We start from the raw sequence: 17210 nt of genomic DNA on the forward strand, positions 1-17210 counted from the left end.
ACGAATATTCACAGATATTTGCGGATATTGAAGGGTTTATCACAATCACTATTTATTATTGTATTTCCCTACTATAGGATTATAATCACATTGCATATATAATGTCACAATTGTTTGCGCAGATTTGTTCACTTTTGTTTTTGCGTGGTAAGATATGAACTTACATGAAAGTGCATGGGCTCAGGCACTAAAATGTATCTTTGCTCCTCCTCTCCCACAGCCATGGATAGAAGAAAACAGAGCTTCTTCTTAAAATTCCAACTTTAGATCAGGGTATCACTCACACATAGGCTGAGTATACAGTGAAAAACAGATCCAGCTAATGCACTTTTCTCCCCCCCAGTGACCGCGACTCTCCTCGTCATTCCAGCCGGCATCTTATGTCACTTCCGGTATTCTGGGTGTTGCACTGAAGCTGTTCCCCCGTATATTTGAAACATACCCTTGAGGAAGCAGAAACTACCTGCGAAATGCTTAGGGTTACGGGGGACCAGCTCCAGTGCAAAACCCAGAATACCGGAAGTCACTTGTATTGTTATTTGTTAGCGCATCCTAAATTTGTTTCTGTTAGGCTTCCCATAACCCGTTCCCCACTAATATGACTCTCTCTAAAGTAGAACATAAACTGTAGGCAGCTTGTTAAAATCACCAAAACAATTTTGCTTCTTAAATTAGATTTTTCTAACAGCCCCCTGCTCTACATCCAATATATTGCTGGCTCATGTACACCTGTGCAGATGAACCATTGAAAATATTGTAGTTTTAGTCAATATTAAAAACAAATGTATTAAATAGAAACAAACCAAAAAGAAACAAACCAAAACTGTGTGTAAAAACGACATAAAAATATATATTTTTTGCTTTATGCAATAATGGTGGGATATTCTTTTACTGTATATTCTGTGTTCCATGTAACATCCCTGATGAAGTAGAGTAATCTACGAAAAGCGTAGGATTGTACTTTTACAGGACACTCTCCTATGGTATCTGCACCCTGATATTGATTTGATCTGAGGCTATCCGTGGGACTTTGAAAGTTCGTGGCATTCTGGAGTGACGTCAACATCTCGCTCTACCAATCCGGTAGCACAGAGGTCCTCTGATTCTCGGCGGGCAGCCGGGGGAGCTGCGGTGCAGGAGAGTTGTTCCAGTGTAATTCTGTGTGCTCTGTGAGTTACTTTGTTACGGACACTTCTTTATTATTGGCTGGATACCCACAGCTACACCATGAGAGACTACTGACCGGACCGGAGGCTGTATATGCAGAGGGTTCCCTACAAGTCGAGTCATCTGTATCCTGAAGTGGTAACATGTACCCAGAACATGCCCTGCTTGTTTAACTTAACTTCTTCTACGTGCATTTATTACTTTTGAATTGTCACATTATATGTACTTTATTACCCTATGAGAGTCGTGCGCTTTGTTCTCTCCTTTTTTACATGATTTCCTGTGTGATGTCGGGCCATCCACTCTGACAAGCAGCAGACTCTCCACTTATGAGTTAAGGTTTTTATATGATTTTTTTTAACCTTTATTCACAATTTTTGGAACTTCATTTTGTGTTCCCTTAAATCACATAGTGTACTAATATTTTTCTTGAATTGGTAGTTTTTATTTAAGAAATCACACTAGTGAATCCCTTTATTTCACATTTAGTGCACAGATTCTTTTTCTTTATATATTCTATGTTATGCCTGTCATTGAATCCTACGGAATCTCCGGGATATTCTGCATTGTAACATTATATTCTTTATTATCAGTAGGTAAAATAAAGCTTTCCATATTTATACATAAAGTTATTCAATTCATGCTCATTTATGGGCAATTTGATTTGCATGATTAATGATCAGAATAAACCATGGAAGAATCATGGTTATCCATGGTTTAACAGAGCTACTGTCATTATTTGGGACACAATCAGAATGACTAGGGAAATCCACACATTGCAAGATTCGTACTGGTCTGTAAAAAAAAGGAAAATATATGTTACGTTATTATGAAAAGAAAAAAATATCAAAATAATAAATATATTATTTTTTTTAAAGCAAATATTTTTTATAAGAGAATTGCACCAATCAGATATGTTAATGCACCAAAACATTAGAGATATGTAATAATATTTTGGTGCACATCAAGTAGAACAAACATTTGCAGCACATTAAGTTAACTTTCAGACTTAAAGGGGCATGTAACAGGCAGAAATGGAGAGGCATGTAGTGCAAAACCCTTCGTCATTAAGAGAGTTAAAATGCTCTTTGTCATGCTTGCTTTTATTTAGTCAGACTAGGGCAGTGGTCGGCAACATGTGACTCTTTCGGCACCTACATGCGGCTCTCCTCACTGTGCTGCTCTTGGCTGCAGGAGGGGGGGGGGGGCGGCGGTCGCTGTTGGGCCTCTTGTGCCGCCTGGCATCTTCCGAGCTGCTGGCATGCCTCCTGCACTGTCCCACATGTGGCCTCTCTCATGCTGGTGCCACTTCCGGCACGCGCCAACGTCACAGAGAGGCCAGGCATAGGACAGTGCAGGAGGCATTCCAGAAGCTGAGGGGATGCCGGGTGGCAGCAAGAGGCCCGGCCAGTGCCATCCGTGTGTGTGTGTGTATGGCGGGGCAATAGTGTGTGTATTTGGGGGTTAGTGTGTGTATTTGGGGGGCAGTGTGTGTATTGGCGGGTATTGTGTGATTGTATTTGGGGTGGGGGGTAGTGTGTGTGTGTATTTGGGGGGTAGTGTGTGTATTGGCGGGTATTGTGTGCTTGTATTTGGGGTGGGGGGTAGTGTGTGTGTGTGTGTGTATTTGGGGGGTAGTGTATGTGTATGTATGTATTGTGTATTTGAAAATGACAAACTGTTTTGCATGGAAAAACAATGAAAAAAAATAAATAAGGTGACTTATTATTGTGAGATGTTTTTTATTCCCCCACATATTTTTTCTTTTCCCTAATTCTGATTAAAGTAAGTTTGTCGTATGTTAATGCTTATACCGTATATACTGTACCTATTAGTGTGTGTACAGTATGTGTATGTGTTTGTGGGGGTGTAATATTCATGCATGTGTTGCGGCTCTCTGAATATTTTGGACAAATACATTTTTTATAAAATGGCTCTTCTTCCTTGAAAGGTTGAAGACCCCTGGACTAGGCTGACTATTCTAAAGTTTTGCGTGCTGTTGAAGATTTGCTCATTAGATGGGTGCAAATAAATGTCCCACCTTTCAATATATATCAAATAGTCCACTGCCCAGTTCTTTTCTCAATTTATCAGAGACAATAGAAAACATATTTTACAGCATAATTTCAGTTGGTTACATCATTCAGGCATATAGAATTTAGTTATAGAGTGGAGAATACTTAGTTGTTCTTAGCTTGGTGATGTTAAATTATTCCGAATTCTATAAATCCAGATAGACTCTTTATAGATTTCAACAATACATACTTCTCTCACTGTCAGACCAAATATTCTTAGTCAATCATCAACCATAGAACACTGTCTCTTTCTTTAGCAATATTTACCCTGATTTAGAAACCCCTCTTTGTTCTGTCACTAAGTAACTATAGTTAATCATATGTTCCTTATCTTTAAAGAACCATCTCTATTGTATTGTATGGTCTTACTATTATTTAACTAACCTTTGAATACAAACTCTTGACCATATACTATTCAACTCAGCAGACAAACATTTCTGTACCTGGCTGTCTTCATCTTATCTTTGCAAAGTCAGCTTATCATTTTCCAGTATAATTTCTAACTTAATTCTAAATTACTTATTTTAACTAGTTACATGCTGAATATATAGGTATATAGAGAATGTAGCATAATTAATATTTAGGCTTGAAATCATCCTATCTTGATCTGTAAAAACAATGTTAACACAAAATGATATGTGAATTGCGGCTCCTTGGACATCTAGGGATTTTGCTGATTTTCTGAGTTTGCTTGTACTTTTAACTACAGTAGCACTGATTTAAAACAGAAAGCCCACCTAACCAATACATAGGTGCAGGGATGCACCAATATAGGTGCTCAGAAATGTATAAAAGTTGCTGGAGAAATATCTCTTCCAAATATGAGTTGTAGGCATAAGGCAAAGCTGACAGGGCGCCAGGGTCTCTAGTAATGATGTGGCTCCCCAAGAGCACTATAATAACATGTTATGAGACTCACCCTTGACCAGCTGTAGATGCCGTGCCCGTGATGGATGTCCTGGTGTGTAGCACCGCCAACCCTCGAACGACTCGTCCGTCGTGAGGGCGGTCAATGACCGGCGGTGTGTTGAGTGGCCTCTGCTCCAGCAACCCGGTGTGCGACCGCGAATGGCAGATAAGAGAAGACGCCTCACAAGGAGGAAACACGCGATGCACCGCCGTCAGAACAAATGGAAGGCTGGTCAGCTGACTGTGAAAAAACTTTATTGCTCCCAATGTAGAGCTAGCACACTTTGACGCGTTTCAGCCAATTGGCCTTTGTCAAAGGCCAATTGGCTGAAACGCGTCAAAGTGTGCTAGCTCTACATTGGGAGCAATAAAGTTTTTTCACAGTCAGCTGACCAGCCTTCCATTTGTTCTGACGGCGGTGCATCGCGTGTTTCCTCCTTGTGAGGCGTCTTCTCTCACCTAACCAATACCCCTCCCCATTTTCTCCAGTATGGAAGCCTAGTGCGTCCTGCGGAGCTGTAAAGCACTGCTGTATATTCAACTCCGGGGACACTCCCTGTTCATGAGATACTTACTGGTGAGGTTACCGGTGTTACTTCCTGTTTTTTTTTATATTTAAATGGCCATCCAATAGGAATCCACAACCCATGACATTGTGTCTTTCTATTGGCCCTTGAGACCAGCGAGATTTGGTGGCCATTTTTTCCCTCTGGAGGGAGTTCAAACTAAAGTATACTGTAGGATCCACTGAGCTGAAAATAGCATGGTACAGTCTCTCCTTCCCCTCCCCCCAGTTATTCAGGCCCTTTTCCCTTTCCCCCTTTTCTCTCTCCCCCTTTTCGCTCTGTGAAATGTATTGAACTCGGACATACTTCTAATTGTTAGTGCCGTCATCTTGCAGTTAATACATGAACTGTATAGAATCAAAACCTGGCGCGTGTGTATAATGATAAACAATGTGTATAGTCCAATAAAGGATATGTGATAATGTGAGTGAAGTCCTTATTCTTGCAAACTTGAGTGGTTAGCCGATGAGAAATGGACTCAAAAACACAGTTCACAGGGCAAACAGTCCTCTTCACAGTGTGATGCTACCCTGTAGATATGAGACATGAAGCAGGGAAAAAAACATTGCGCAGTATTGTTTTACAGCCAAATGCACCCTTATTCTTTCAACTCAATAGATTGCCTACTTACTAGAAGTAGGCAGGTCGCATACAGGGGAGAGAAACTGTGTTTGGAGTCTTCCGAGTCCAAGCAGCTTTGGGTATAGCATGAACCCCTCGTGGTGTCCTCAGCTTCAGTGTATGTAGGAAGGGTCTCCCTCTCAGGAACAGATGTCTCCTGGGCCTGTCTTCGGATTCCTGTATCTTATTCTCCAGTGAGGGATGAAAGAAGAACAGAGGATTGCGCAATAATAAAAACTTTAATGACGCCTCCAAACCTAAAATAATAAAATACTCACAAAGGAAGGTGAGTTTAAAATCAAAATAGAAGTGCCCGACCCAGCACACCCAGCAGCCGTGTTCAGTCACTGAATGTCCTTCCCGGTATCGCGTGTTTATTAGGAACACATAGATCACATAAAATCACATGTAAATAAAAACATGTAACTAAAAACATTTAAATAAAATAGAAATACATCGAATGAGACATAAATTGACTGATTAGGAGTAAATGGAAAAGAGGAAAAACTGTGCAATTGATAGAACAAATGGGCAGCAAACCTAGAGCAGTATTATAATTAAGAGCTACACAGGGCCTTTTTAGAGAAAAGATGCTAGATCGAAATCAATGTTCAACCCTTTGGGGGAGAGGGTTTTTAGAGTATAGATCCAGAAGGTCTCTCAATTTATGTCTCATTCGATGTATTTCTATTTTATTTAAATGTTTTTATTTACATGTTTTTATTTACATGTGATTTTATGTGATCTATGTGTTCCTAATTGAACCATTTGCTCACTTCAGAAGTGACTACTTTTAACCCCACTGGTGCCAGCATCAGGATCAGTAGATTCACTTTGCATCTGTTAGTCCCATGTGGTTCCTTCACTTAAGGGGTTAACATGGGGCTATATAACACACACGGGATTGCTGAGGCTCTGCAATCCCCTGACGAAGTGACGTTCCCCATCACGAAACGCGTAGGGAGGAGCCTAACGAGGTACTGCCCTAGACACTCATTCAGCTGCCAGTCAAGAACGGAGACGGTGACGTCATCCTGAACCGCCGGAACCATGTGAGGTACATGCGATACCGGGAAGGACATTCAGTGACTGAACACGGCTGCTGGGTGTGCTGGGTCGGACACTTCTATTTTGATTTTAAACTTACCTTCCTTTTTGAGTATTTTATTGTTTTAGGTTTGGAGGCGTCATTAAAGTTTTTATTATTGCGCAATCCTCTGTTCTTCTTTCATCCCTCACTGGAGAATAAGATACAGGAATCCGAAGACAGGCTCAGGAGACATCTGTTCCTGAGAGGGAGACCCTTCCTACATCCACTGAAGCTGAGGACACCACGAGGGGTTTGTGCTATACCCAAAGCTGCTTGGACTCGGAAGACTCCAAACACAGTTTCTCTCCTCTGAATGCGACCTGCCTACTTCTAGTAAGTAGGCAATCTATTGAGTTTAAAGAAGAAGGGTGCTTTTGGCTGTAAAACAATACTGCGCAATGTTTTTTTCCCTGCTTCATGTCTCATATCTACAGGGTAGCATCACACTGTGAAGAGGACTGTTTGCCCTGTGAACTGTGTTTTTGAGTCCATTTCTCATCGGCTAACCACTCAAGTTTGCAAGAATAAGGACTTCACTCACATTATCACATATTCTTTATTGGACTATACACATTGTTTATCATTATACACACGCGCCAGGTTCTGATTCTATATTTGTATTTTTATGTTGTTTTTTGGGGTTTATTTCGAAATATTCCCTAGTAGATTACCAGGCTGCTTAGCTTTGTGCACTGCACTGTTTAATTATTAGGTCTAGCGCTTGTTTTAGTACTTTTGTATTGTTACATGAACTGTATGCAGTAATTGGGCAGCACAGTTTTTGTAAAAAGAAGTTTACTTGCCTGTAATTATTAAAGCAGTTGTATGTAAAGTTTTTTGATGCCAGGATACTTTCTAAAACTGCAATACTGTTTTCTCCACAAGAGTCTCTGAAAACACAATGAACAGACATTTTAAAACAAAATGCTGAGATCCTTAACGTCATTAAGTTTTTGCTATGCTGTAAGTGCAAAATGCCAGCTATAGAAAACGAAATAGGGACTATATATCCACCAATGGATATATGTGCCTTGATGCTGTACTATCACTTTGCTTTGCCTTAATGTGTGCCAGGGTTTAGTGTAAGAAGGTTACTGACTGAATTGTAACATTTGGTTAACTAAGAAGCAAGTGCAAATGTGGCTTGATAAAATGAAAGTAAATAAAGCACCTGGCCTCAATGGCATAAACCCAAGGGTTCTTAAAGAGTGAAGTTCAGTAATAGCAAAACCATTATATTTAATATTGAAGGATTCAATTTCCACAGGCTCAATACCACAAGATTGACATAAAGCAGACGTGGAGCCAGATCACAATTAGGGAATTACAGACCTGTAAGCCTGACATCAATTGTGGGGAAGCTACTTGAAGGTTTAGTACTGGATAATATTCAGGAATACCTAATAGATAACAAAATAATTAGTCATAGTCACCATGGATTTTTAAAGGGATAGGTTGTGCCAAACGAAATTTATTAGTTTATTTGAGGAGGTAAGTAGGAATTTAGACCACGGTAATGCAGTTGATGTGGTCTACTTAGATTGCGCAAAGGCTTTTGATGTAATGCCACACAAGAGGTTAATGTACAAAATAAAGATAATTGGTCTCAGTAAAAATATTTGCACCTAATGGAACCTTTTCAGGTTGGGCTAAAGTTGTAAGGGGAGTAGCTCAAGGTTCAGTTCTGGGACCACTGCTTTTTAACTTGTATATTAATGACCTTGAGGTTGGCATAGAGAGCAAAGTTTCCATCTTTGCTGATGACACTAAATTGTGTAAGGTAGTAAAATTAATGCAGGATGTAATTTCTCTCCGGAAGGACTTGGATATATTGGAAACTTGGACAGGTAAATGGCAGATAAGGTTTATTAGAGATAAATGTAAGGTTATGCATTTTGGGAAATAAGATTAAACAGGCTGCTTACATATTAAATGGGGAAAATTAGGTCAATCATTGATGGAGAAGGATTTGCGAGTACTTGAAGACAGCAGGTTTAGCAATAGTGCCAATGTCAGGCAATAACTGCAAAGGTAAATAAGATCTTATCTTGCATTAAATGGGGTATGGATGGAAGGGAACCAAGCATAATTATGCCATTGTATAAAGCATTAGTAAGACCACACCTTGAATATGGAGTACAGTTTTTGGCATCACTCGATAAAAAAGACTGTATGGAACTAGAAAACGTGCAGAAAAGAGCCACCAAATTAATAAATGGGATGGAAAGGCTGACTTCTGAGAGGTTAGCTAAATTAGATTTATTTACATTAGAAAAGAGGCATCTAAGAGGGAATATGTTAAGTATATACAAATATAAATAGGGTCAATACGAGAAGCTTCAAAAGAACAACTCATCCCTTATGGTTGGAGGAAAGGAGATTTCTCCAGCGATAAAGAGAAGGGTTCTTTACAGAAAGGGTAGTTAAAATGTGGAATTAGGATGAACTCTATGGACATGCCTTTTTTCAACCTCATCTACTATGTAACTATGTTTTTACCCATTGTGGCAGGGCGGCCTCACGGCAGTGTCAGTAAGACGCTAGACACGGTATTAAACTTTAAACTGTAGTGGTTTATTAGCCACAAACAAATAAACTCTGGGTGCACTGTCCCTTTAAGAAAACCAAATCATAGAAAATAAACACCTATTCCCTTTAGGGAAAGCTAACTACACTGGATTTCAACAAAAAAAGTATATCTTTTCTATTGACTTAAACTTGAATATACTGATCTACTTCCCAACAAGGCACAAATGTATCAGCTCAACATCGATCCCCGTAACCAGTGTGATAATAGTTCCTGAGCATGTTAAAAAAAAAAAAACTTTGCTGATACATTTCTGGATTCCCATCTGCTTAAAGAGATGTCAAGCTGTTTGGTCAAGATCCATTCGCCATTGCAGCAGAAAGGGATTTTGCATCAGTCAAAGAAACTCCATTCCAGTTGGAACTTGGACATTTTTTAAAGCAGGATTTTCAAAATGCAGGCCGTGCCGAGTTTTGGACTGAACATATTCGGGAAGAGCAGTTTCCAAATTCTAGAAATTTAGCTATTTTATTGCTCACTATGGCCCAGAACCAAAAAAGGATGCTAAGCTTTAGCACACCTTTACTCACACTCATATGAATGGGAGTGGGCATGATAAAGCTTAGCACACTTTTGTGGATCTGGGCCAATGTTTGGCTCAACTTATACATCCAGCTTTTCTCCCATGAATGTGAAAAAGCACAGAGCAATGCAAGAATGCCTCACTGCCTCTGTATTGCACAGTGTTGCATCAGATGAGCCGCACTCCCTTGGGTTTGACAGGACAGGGAAGTGCACTTTCTCTCATTAAAATTAATTAGTTAGAGACACAAAATAATATTTTTGGCTCATTTTCTTTCTCCTCCTTCCTCATTTTGTTCAGTTCCATCACGTGTTATACTGTTTTTGCCTGGTTTTAGCATTACAACTAAATAAAAAATGAACAAAATCACTGATAGAGATAAAAATGATAGTAAAAAAAATCAAAAAGAAAAGAGGCTGGGGCGCTCCCTTGTTTTTTTAGGCTTGTGATGCTGCCTGTTTTGTGATGTGTAACCAAAGAAAGGGTAGTGTATACTTGCCCTTGTTGTTTTCTGCAGCTGGACCTGTAGAGAAGATAAAGCCCGGAATCTTCTTAGAGTTGCAGTGGAGACGGAGGGTTGGTCAGCGCACGGGATTTCGCTCACAAGATGAAATGAGAAGATAAGGAACACGTGATTAGTGTTTAGATAGCCAAACAGTACAGTATGCAGTGATAAAAAGTTGTCTCATAAAATATTGAATAAAATGCTAAAATATTTTTTTTTTTAAATATTTAAAATGAAGTTCTGTGATTAATTGAACTGATATAAGATTGGTCGGTAAGTGAGATAAAAAGGGTGGTGGGAGCGGGTGATTAGCAGGCTTTTGTATAGCCTGCTGTTTGTCAGGGATAGTTGTGCTGATTAGCAGAATATGAAGGGCAGTCTTTCTTTAACAAAGTGCTGCCAGAAGCAATGAATGGCTTCCTCCCCCTCCCAATGGAGGCAGTATGCAAGTGACTTATCTCCCGGGTGCCCAAATTAGAAGAAAAAGGGCCGAACAGGGTGAGTAAGTAAAATAGGATTTATTAAGTGCAAAAAACAGCAAAAAAAGAATAACACTTACGAAGTGAAGACTGCCCTTCATATTCTGCTAATCAGCACAACTATCCCTGACAAACAGCAGGCTATACAAAAGCCTGCTAATCACCCGCTCCCACCACCCTTTTTATCTCACTTACCCCCAATCTTATATCAGTTCAATTAATCACAGAACATCATTTTAAAAATTTAAAAAAAAATGTATTTTAGCATTTTATTCAATATTTTATGAGACAACTTTTTATCACTGCATACTGTACTGTTTGGCTATCTAAACACTAATCACGTGTTCCTTATCTTCTCATTTCATCTTGTGAGCGAAATCCCGTGCGCTGACCAACCCTCCGTCTCCACAGTAAAAAAAATCACAATGCTATTTTTCATTGAAATATAATAGGTACAGGTGGTCCTTCCTATCCGTCGTTTAACTTTACGACGCACGGCATATTCAACGCGTCACAATGCAATCCTATAGGACTTTTTTTCCGACACTGGAACGCCTTATGTGATGCTTAGTGCCACTCATTAATATGGGATTCACTTTACGACACTTTCACTATCCGAAGCTACTTTCCGGAACGGATTCTGTCGGATAACCGAGGACCGCCTGGATTGTCAAATCTGGCCCCGTTGAAAAGTAGATAAATAGCACCGATATATTATATAAAATGTAATCAGTGAATTTACGGAGTCTTCAGATTCCTGTTTTGACAAGTTTGTGCAGCAGCTACAAACAAGGGAGTGGCTGTATTATCTAAGCTTAAAGTCTGTGCCAAAACACCGTGGCTTTTTCCATTCCTTCTGAGAAAGGAGGAAATAACCCATGATGTAAATAATCTGCATTTTCAGATATATAGTTATGGGGGTAAGCAGCCATTCAAGCCGTTTTCAGACGAAAATCCCCATAGAGTTCAATGAAGACATTTCGGCTGAAAATGGTCCAAATTGCCGATTCATCATATATATGTAGCCCTCTTACCCCCACCCTAAGTGAGATTGGGGTGTGTAGGTGTATCTGACTACTTCTAGTGTGGTGCTATACCTGTTGGCTCACAGGAGGGCTGAGCGTCCGCCATGGGGAACCTGGGGCCATTATACTAGGGGTACTTACTTCCAACGATGCAGCGCCTCCACCTGCGATGGCTCCCACCATAGGGGGAGTGGTTCCTCGCAGGACAATCACAATAATCGATACTCACACAGATATATATATATTAACTAGGGACTTTACTCAACATGCAAGAAACAAATCACAGCAATATCAACATCATAACCTGTGTCCCTCTCTAGAGGAGACACTTAGTGCGAGACACTACGCTTCCCAACACTAGGTGATCCCACCCAGTGTCCCGAGAATCCCCACCCAATGTCCCGCACTCTAGTAGAGAACGTGGGTGACTGCGCAGTCACTAATTAATGTGTTAGGCCTGTTGGTGCACATATATATAGTGAATACCTTCCGAGCACTCCGATGCTCGGGTCCGCAACAATCTTCTAAAAGGGTCAGACGTGCGATGCATCCGTCTGATCCTATCCAGGTAATTCTCCAGGAACCCCAACGAGGGTCCCACAGCTTCACGGGAACACAACCGAATCACGGGAACAGCAACCGCCGCTATATCCCTATCTCTTTCTCACTAACCCTAACGTGACAGGAACCCTAACCTAGAGCCTGTCCCTGATGAACCGCAACCTGGGGTGGCTTGGGGAAATCTCCTAGGGCCTGCGGAGTAATAACCTGCCCCACTCCCCTAACTCATCCCAGTCCTGACACTCACTGAACCCTAACACTAACACTAACACTACGCACTGCAAACTTCATAACGCGTACAGCCACTTGCTGCACACTATCACTATGCCTTCTTGTCAGGCCTCACAGCACTGCCAGCCGTGATCCTGACAAGACAGCACACAGACACGCACTAAGGGCAGCGTCCCTATCTGGGCCGTCCCTCAACACTTACCCACTAACCTGGTGGGGAGTTGGGGCCTTACTTGGGATGTGGGGACCTTACTCGATGCAGGAGCTGCACATGCTCTCTGCACCCTTCCTTCCCTCACAGCTCCCCAGCTCCAACTGCCGTTCTCAGCGCGCGAAATGTATCTTATTGCTCCCTCTGGAGATCCTTGGCCCTTATTGGCCACACGGAGGCACCTGATGTGCTTGCCCCTAAGCCTCATGGGAGTTGTAGTCCCGTGGAGGCTGCAAATACATTGGGGCCGCGTGCGCACTTGCCCTGCGCATGCGCGAGTCTTTGGAGGCCACCTCAACCCTTCCTGCACTTTCCCTACACTCGCGCGACTTCTCCCTAGCTCTGGGGCCTTACCTGCACCTGCGCGATCACTGCGCATACACGAGTCTCTCCGCAATGGCGGCGCCCTCCTTGCTAGCTGCCGGGACCGCAGCAACGCGATTGCGGCCTTAGCAACGGCCCGATCGCGTCCCCGGCAACCAGCCTGCTCGCAGAGATAGCACGCTACTCCCTGCTTCGGCCCCCACCTTTGGAAGCAGCCGTCGGGTCCGTTGCTGGCTCCGGCGGCACCCGCGACCACGCTGCTCCAAGGGAGGGGGGTCTCTAGGAGCTGCTGGAGACCTGGGTTACACTCTCCCCCTGGTGGAAAATCCAACGTCCCCGCTTGGGGAACGACATCAATCAACATAATAGTTATACAATCAAAATGCACAGCATAGAAAATACAACTCATCACATGGCAATTATATGACTGGGTACAATGAAATTCACACATAATACCCGAGGCTAGCTGAGACCATTTGTGGGGAGCCCCTAATTGAACATGTGGGGGTACCTCACTTTTGCGTCCGTGAGCCTCCCCTAGAAAAATTTCTTGGAGAGCACACTCTAAAGCGACAGTTACTGGCTCTTCGCTACTTCCTCCCCCTGGTGGAAGGAGTAGCACAGTGTCTCTGAAGCAGACCCTTACCCGGTCATCCGCGGCAGGGATGCGGCAGACCAGGAGGCCAGGACCTTTTCCGCGGTCCACGACTTGGCGAATGGCACACTCCTTTTTGGGCTTAAAGGAGGCTAGTCTCCCTGGATCTTCCTTTACACAGTCCTTGTCCCTACGGACTTGCGAGGCTTCCACTGAAAAGCGAGCACTGGACAATGTCTCTGTTTCACCTGACCGGGGGTAAAGAGTAGACACCCGACCACTGCGGTGATTCACGGGGGCCAACAGGTCCTCGGGGACGCTGTCAGTTCCCACCTCGGTTGTCTGGGAACCTGCCCCCGGTACTTCTGGGGCAGTCCACTTACGCGCTGAAAACTCGGGAGCGTTGGATCCCAGTCCTGGGACCACTTGTGTCGGAGCGCACTGGCTCATACTCTGTTCAGAAGCCTCAACTCGGACCTTCTTCACGGCCAGCTCCATCGGAGATTGTGGGGAGTTAGGGAGTTCCTTACCACTCCACTGGCTTGGGATGGATTCTCCCAAGGAGGACACCTCCGCCAGGACGCGATGTAGAGGGGAGCCCTTCGCCCGGGTGACCAGACTTAAGGAGCCATCGTGCTCCGCGGTCCCCTGGAGGCTCACCCCCGACACCCCTGGGGCAGTCGACTCACCCTCATCGTCGTTTGGTACTGGTCCCCATTCTAGGACTGATGGTACCTCGGTAGTAGGTCGGACTGACCATTGTAGGGCGCACGAGCCCACAGCAGGGTCTGTATCCGCCGAAATAATTGGTTCGATAACTTCACTAGAGTGGTCCGCCGGCAGGCGCATCACCACGAGAGGTTGGTCGCTGGAATCACTAAAAGAAAATGGGGGTATAGACACCTTACCCTGTGATTCCGGCATCGGCTGGCTTGGGCTCTGTGGTTCCTGGTCCACCACTAAGCCGTCCCCTTTGAGAGGGTCTGGAACCGTTTCTGCCACATGGTTTTGGACACACGGGTCCCCTGAGGCCTCTGGAATTAGGACAGATGGATTAGCAATGTCACTCACTTTTGCAGAGGGGTCAGGCTTCCCCGCTTCTTCTTTAACTGCCTCCGTAGCCTGGGGTGTAATAGGCTTCAAGAACCGCACACCGCAGCATTCACATTCGGCCTCCCACGCCAGTGCACCTCTAGAGCAGTCACAGGTGGGACTAAAACATTGTATACCCGGTTCTCCGCATACCTCAGTCGTCTTGAAGTCTAGCGGTAACTGGGACAATTCGGCTCCCTCGTCATAGGCTTCTTGCAGGCAGGGGCACATTAACATAAGGCCATCTACTCCTGGCGCTCGCCAGGCCACATACACATTGGGGTGTATGTCCTGACAGTCTCTCTCATCCTCATCCTCAGAGAAGAAAGAGTCTATTACGGCATCACTGTATGGTTGAAGATAACAAGGCTTGCTCCCCCTGGTGGAATCTGAAGGAGGGGCACTTTCTACAAGGGAGTGGTTCTGGCTCTGTGCTGAGTCACTCACAGTGCAGGGGCGGGGTTCAGGGTTTCGCGCCCAACCCGGACAATACTCTGCAACAATTTCTTGCACAGTCCTGGTGCTCTCCCGACTTGGCGGGAGCCGCCATCTTAGGTGTGACTCACTGCTAGAGAGAGACTCCATTTTAATCACAGTCTCTGCAATTACACTAGGGCTCTCTGTATAGATAGGGGGGTAGCCTTCTGGTTTTCCCGCCAATCCCGGACAGTTTTCCTCAACACAATCTAGTGCAGGCTTGCAGTCAGCAGCACGTGCGTTCTCCTGCGTTGGCGGGAGACGCCATTTTACTAGGTCTGCGTAAACTAGGGGGTATCCCTCAGACGGGCCCCCGGGCATACACAGGGTGGACGGTGCCTCTGCCAGGCATATATCCGCAGTGGGGGTTGCTACAAAAAGTATGGTTTTCCATGGGGCCGTGGAATCGCGTTCTTCATCTAAAACACATGCGTGCGGCCACCCTGGAATTTTACGCATAGAGTACTGAACCTCAACCGCGGGCATAGTTGCGGGAAGGCCTCCTACTGCCACTACCCGGCCAGGCTCCATATACTGCCTCAAAGCCCAGGCAAGGACCTCTTGTCCGGACTTCACAAACATGGCGACAAAAAATTGAGACTTGGACAATTTGGGAAAAAAATGGAACAGGGCACCCCAGGTCTGTATCTCAGCAGCGCCTCCAAATGTAGCCCTCTTACCCCCACCCTAAGTGAGATTGGGGTGTGTAGGTGTATCTGACTACTTCTAGTGTGGTGCTATACCTGTTGGCTCACAGGAGGGCTGAGCGTCCGCCATGGGGAACCTGGGGCCATTATACTAGGGGTACTTACTTCCAACGATGCAGCGCCTCCACCTGCGATGGCTCCCACCATAGGGGGAGTGGTTCCTCGCAGGACAATCACAATAATCGATACTCACACAGATATATATATATTAACTAGGGACTTTACTCAACATGCGAGAAACAAATCACAGCAATATCAACATCATAACCTGTGTCCCTCTCTAGAGGAGACACTTACTGCGTCGCGCAGGACGCTTCCCAACACTAGGTGATCCCACCCAGTGTCCCGAGAATCCCCACCCAATGTCCCGCACTCTAGTAGAGAACGTGGGTGACTGCGCAGTCACTAATTAATGTGTTAGGCCTGTTGGTGCACATATATATAGTGAATACCTTCCGAGCACTCCGATGCTCGGGTCCGCAACAATCTTCTAAAAGGGTCAGACGTGCGATGCATCCGTCTGATCCTATCCAGGTAATTCTCCAGGAACCCCAACGAGGGTCCCACAGCTTCACGGGAACACAACCGAATCACGGGAACAGCAACCGCCGCTATATCCCTATCTCTTTCTCACTAACCCTAACGTGACAGGAACCCTAACCTAGGGCCTGTCCCTGATGAACCGCAACCTGGGGTGGCTTGGGGAAATCTCCTAGGGCCTGCGGAGTAATAACCTGCCCCACTCCCCTAACTCATCCCAGTCCTGACACTCACTGAACCCTAACACTAACACTAACACTACGCACTGCAAACTTCATAACGCGTACAGCCACTTGCTGCACACTATCACTATGCCTTCTTGTCAGGCCTCACAGCACTGCCAGCCGTGATCCTGACAAGACAGCACACAGACACGCACTAAGGGCAGCGTCCCTATCTGGGCCGTCCCTCAACACTTACCCACTAACCTGGTGGGGAGTTGGGGCCTTACTTGGGATGTGGGGACCTTACTCGATGCAGGAGCTGCACATGCTCTCTGCACCCTTCCTTCCCTCACAGCTCCCCAGCTCCAACTGCCGTTCTCAGCGCGCGAAATGTATCTTATTGCTCCCTCTGGAGATCCTTGGCCCTTATTGGCCACACGGAGGCACCTGATGTGCTTGCCCCTAAGCCTCATGGGAGTTGTAGTCCCGTGGAGGCTGCAAATACATTGGGGCCGCGTGCGCACTTGCCCTGCGCGAGTCTTTGGAGGCCACCTCAACCCTTCCTGCACTTTCCCTACACTCGCGCGACTTCTCCCTAGCTCTGGGGCCTTACCTGCATCTGCGCGATCACTGCGCATACGCGAGTCTCTCCGCAATGGCGGCGCCCTCCTTGCTAGCTGCCGGGACCGCAGCAACGCGATTGCGGCCTTAGCAACGGCCCGATCACGTCCCCGGCAACCAGCCTGCTCGCAGAGATAGCA

The 17210-nt window shown here is 44.8% G+C and overlaps 1 protein-coding gene across 1 annotated transcript in view; it reads right to left on the minus strand.

The window, feature by feature from the left end:
• Positions 1-1811: 1811 nt before the first annotated feature.
• The window catches only part of LOC142503866 (ADP-ribosyl cyclase/cyclic ADP-ribose hydrolase 2-like), a 38172-nt gene continuing 22773 nt past the window's right edge, over positions 1812-17210 (minus strand). The window contains exons 7-8 of the mRNA XM_075616749.1: positions 7232-7318; positions 1812-1962 (exon numbers count right to left, since the gene is read on the minus strand). Of these exons, the coding sequence (XP_075472864.1) occupies positions 1812-1962; positions 7232-7318 (238 nt within the window). The remainder of the gene's footprint in view (positions 1963-7231; positions 7319-17210) is intronic.

Source organism: Ascaphus truei, chromosome 1 (genome assembly GCF_040206685.1).
Source record: "Ascaphus truei isolate aAscTru1 chromosome 1, aAscTru1.hap1, whole genome shotgun sequence".
Lineage (NCBI taxonomy): Eukaryota > Metazoa > Chordata > Amphibia > Anura > Ascaphidae > Ascaphus > Ascaphus truei.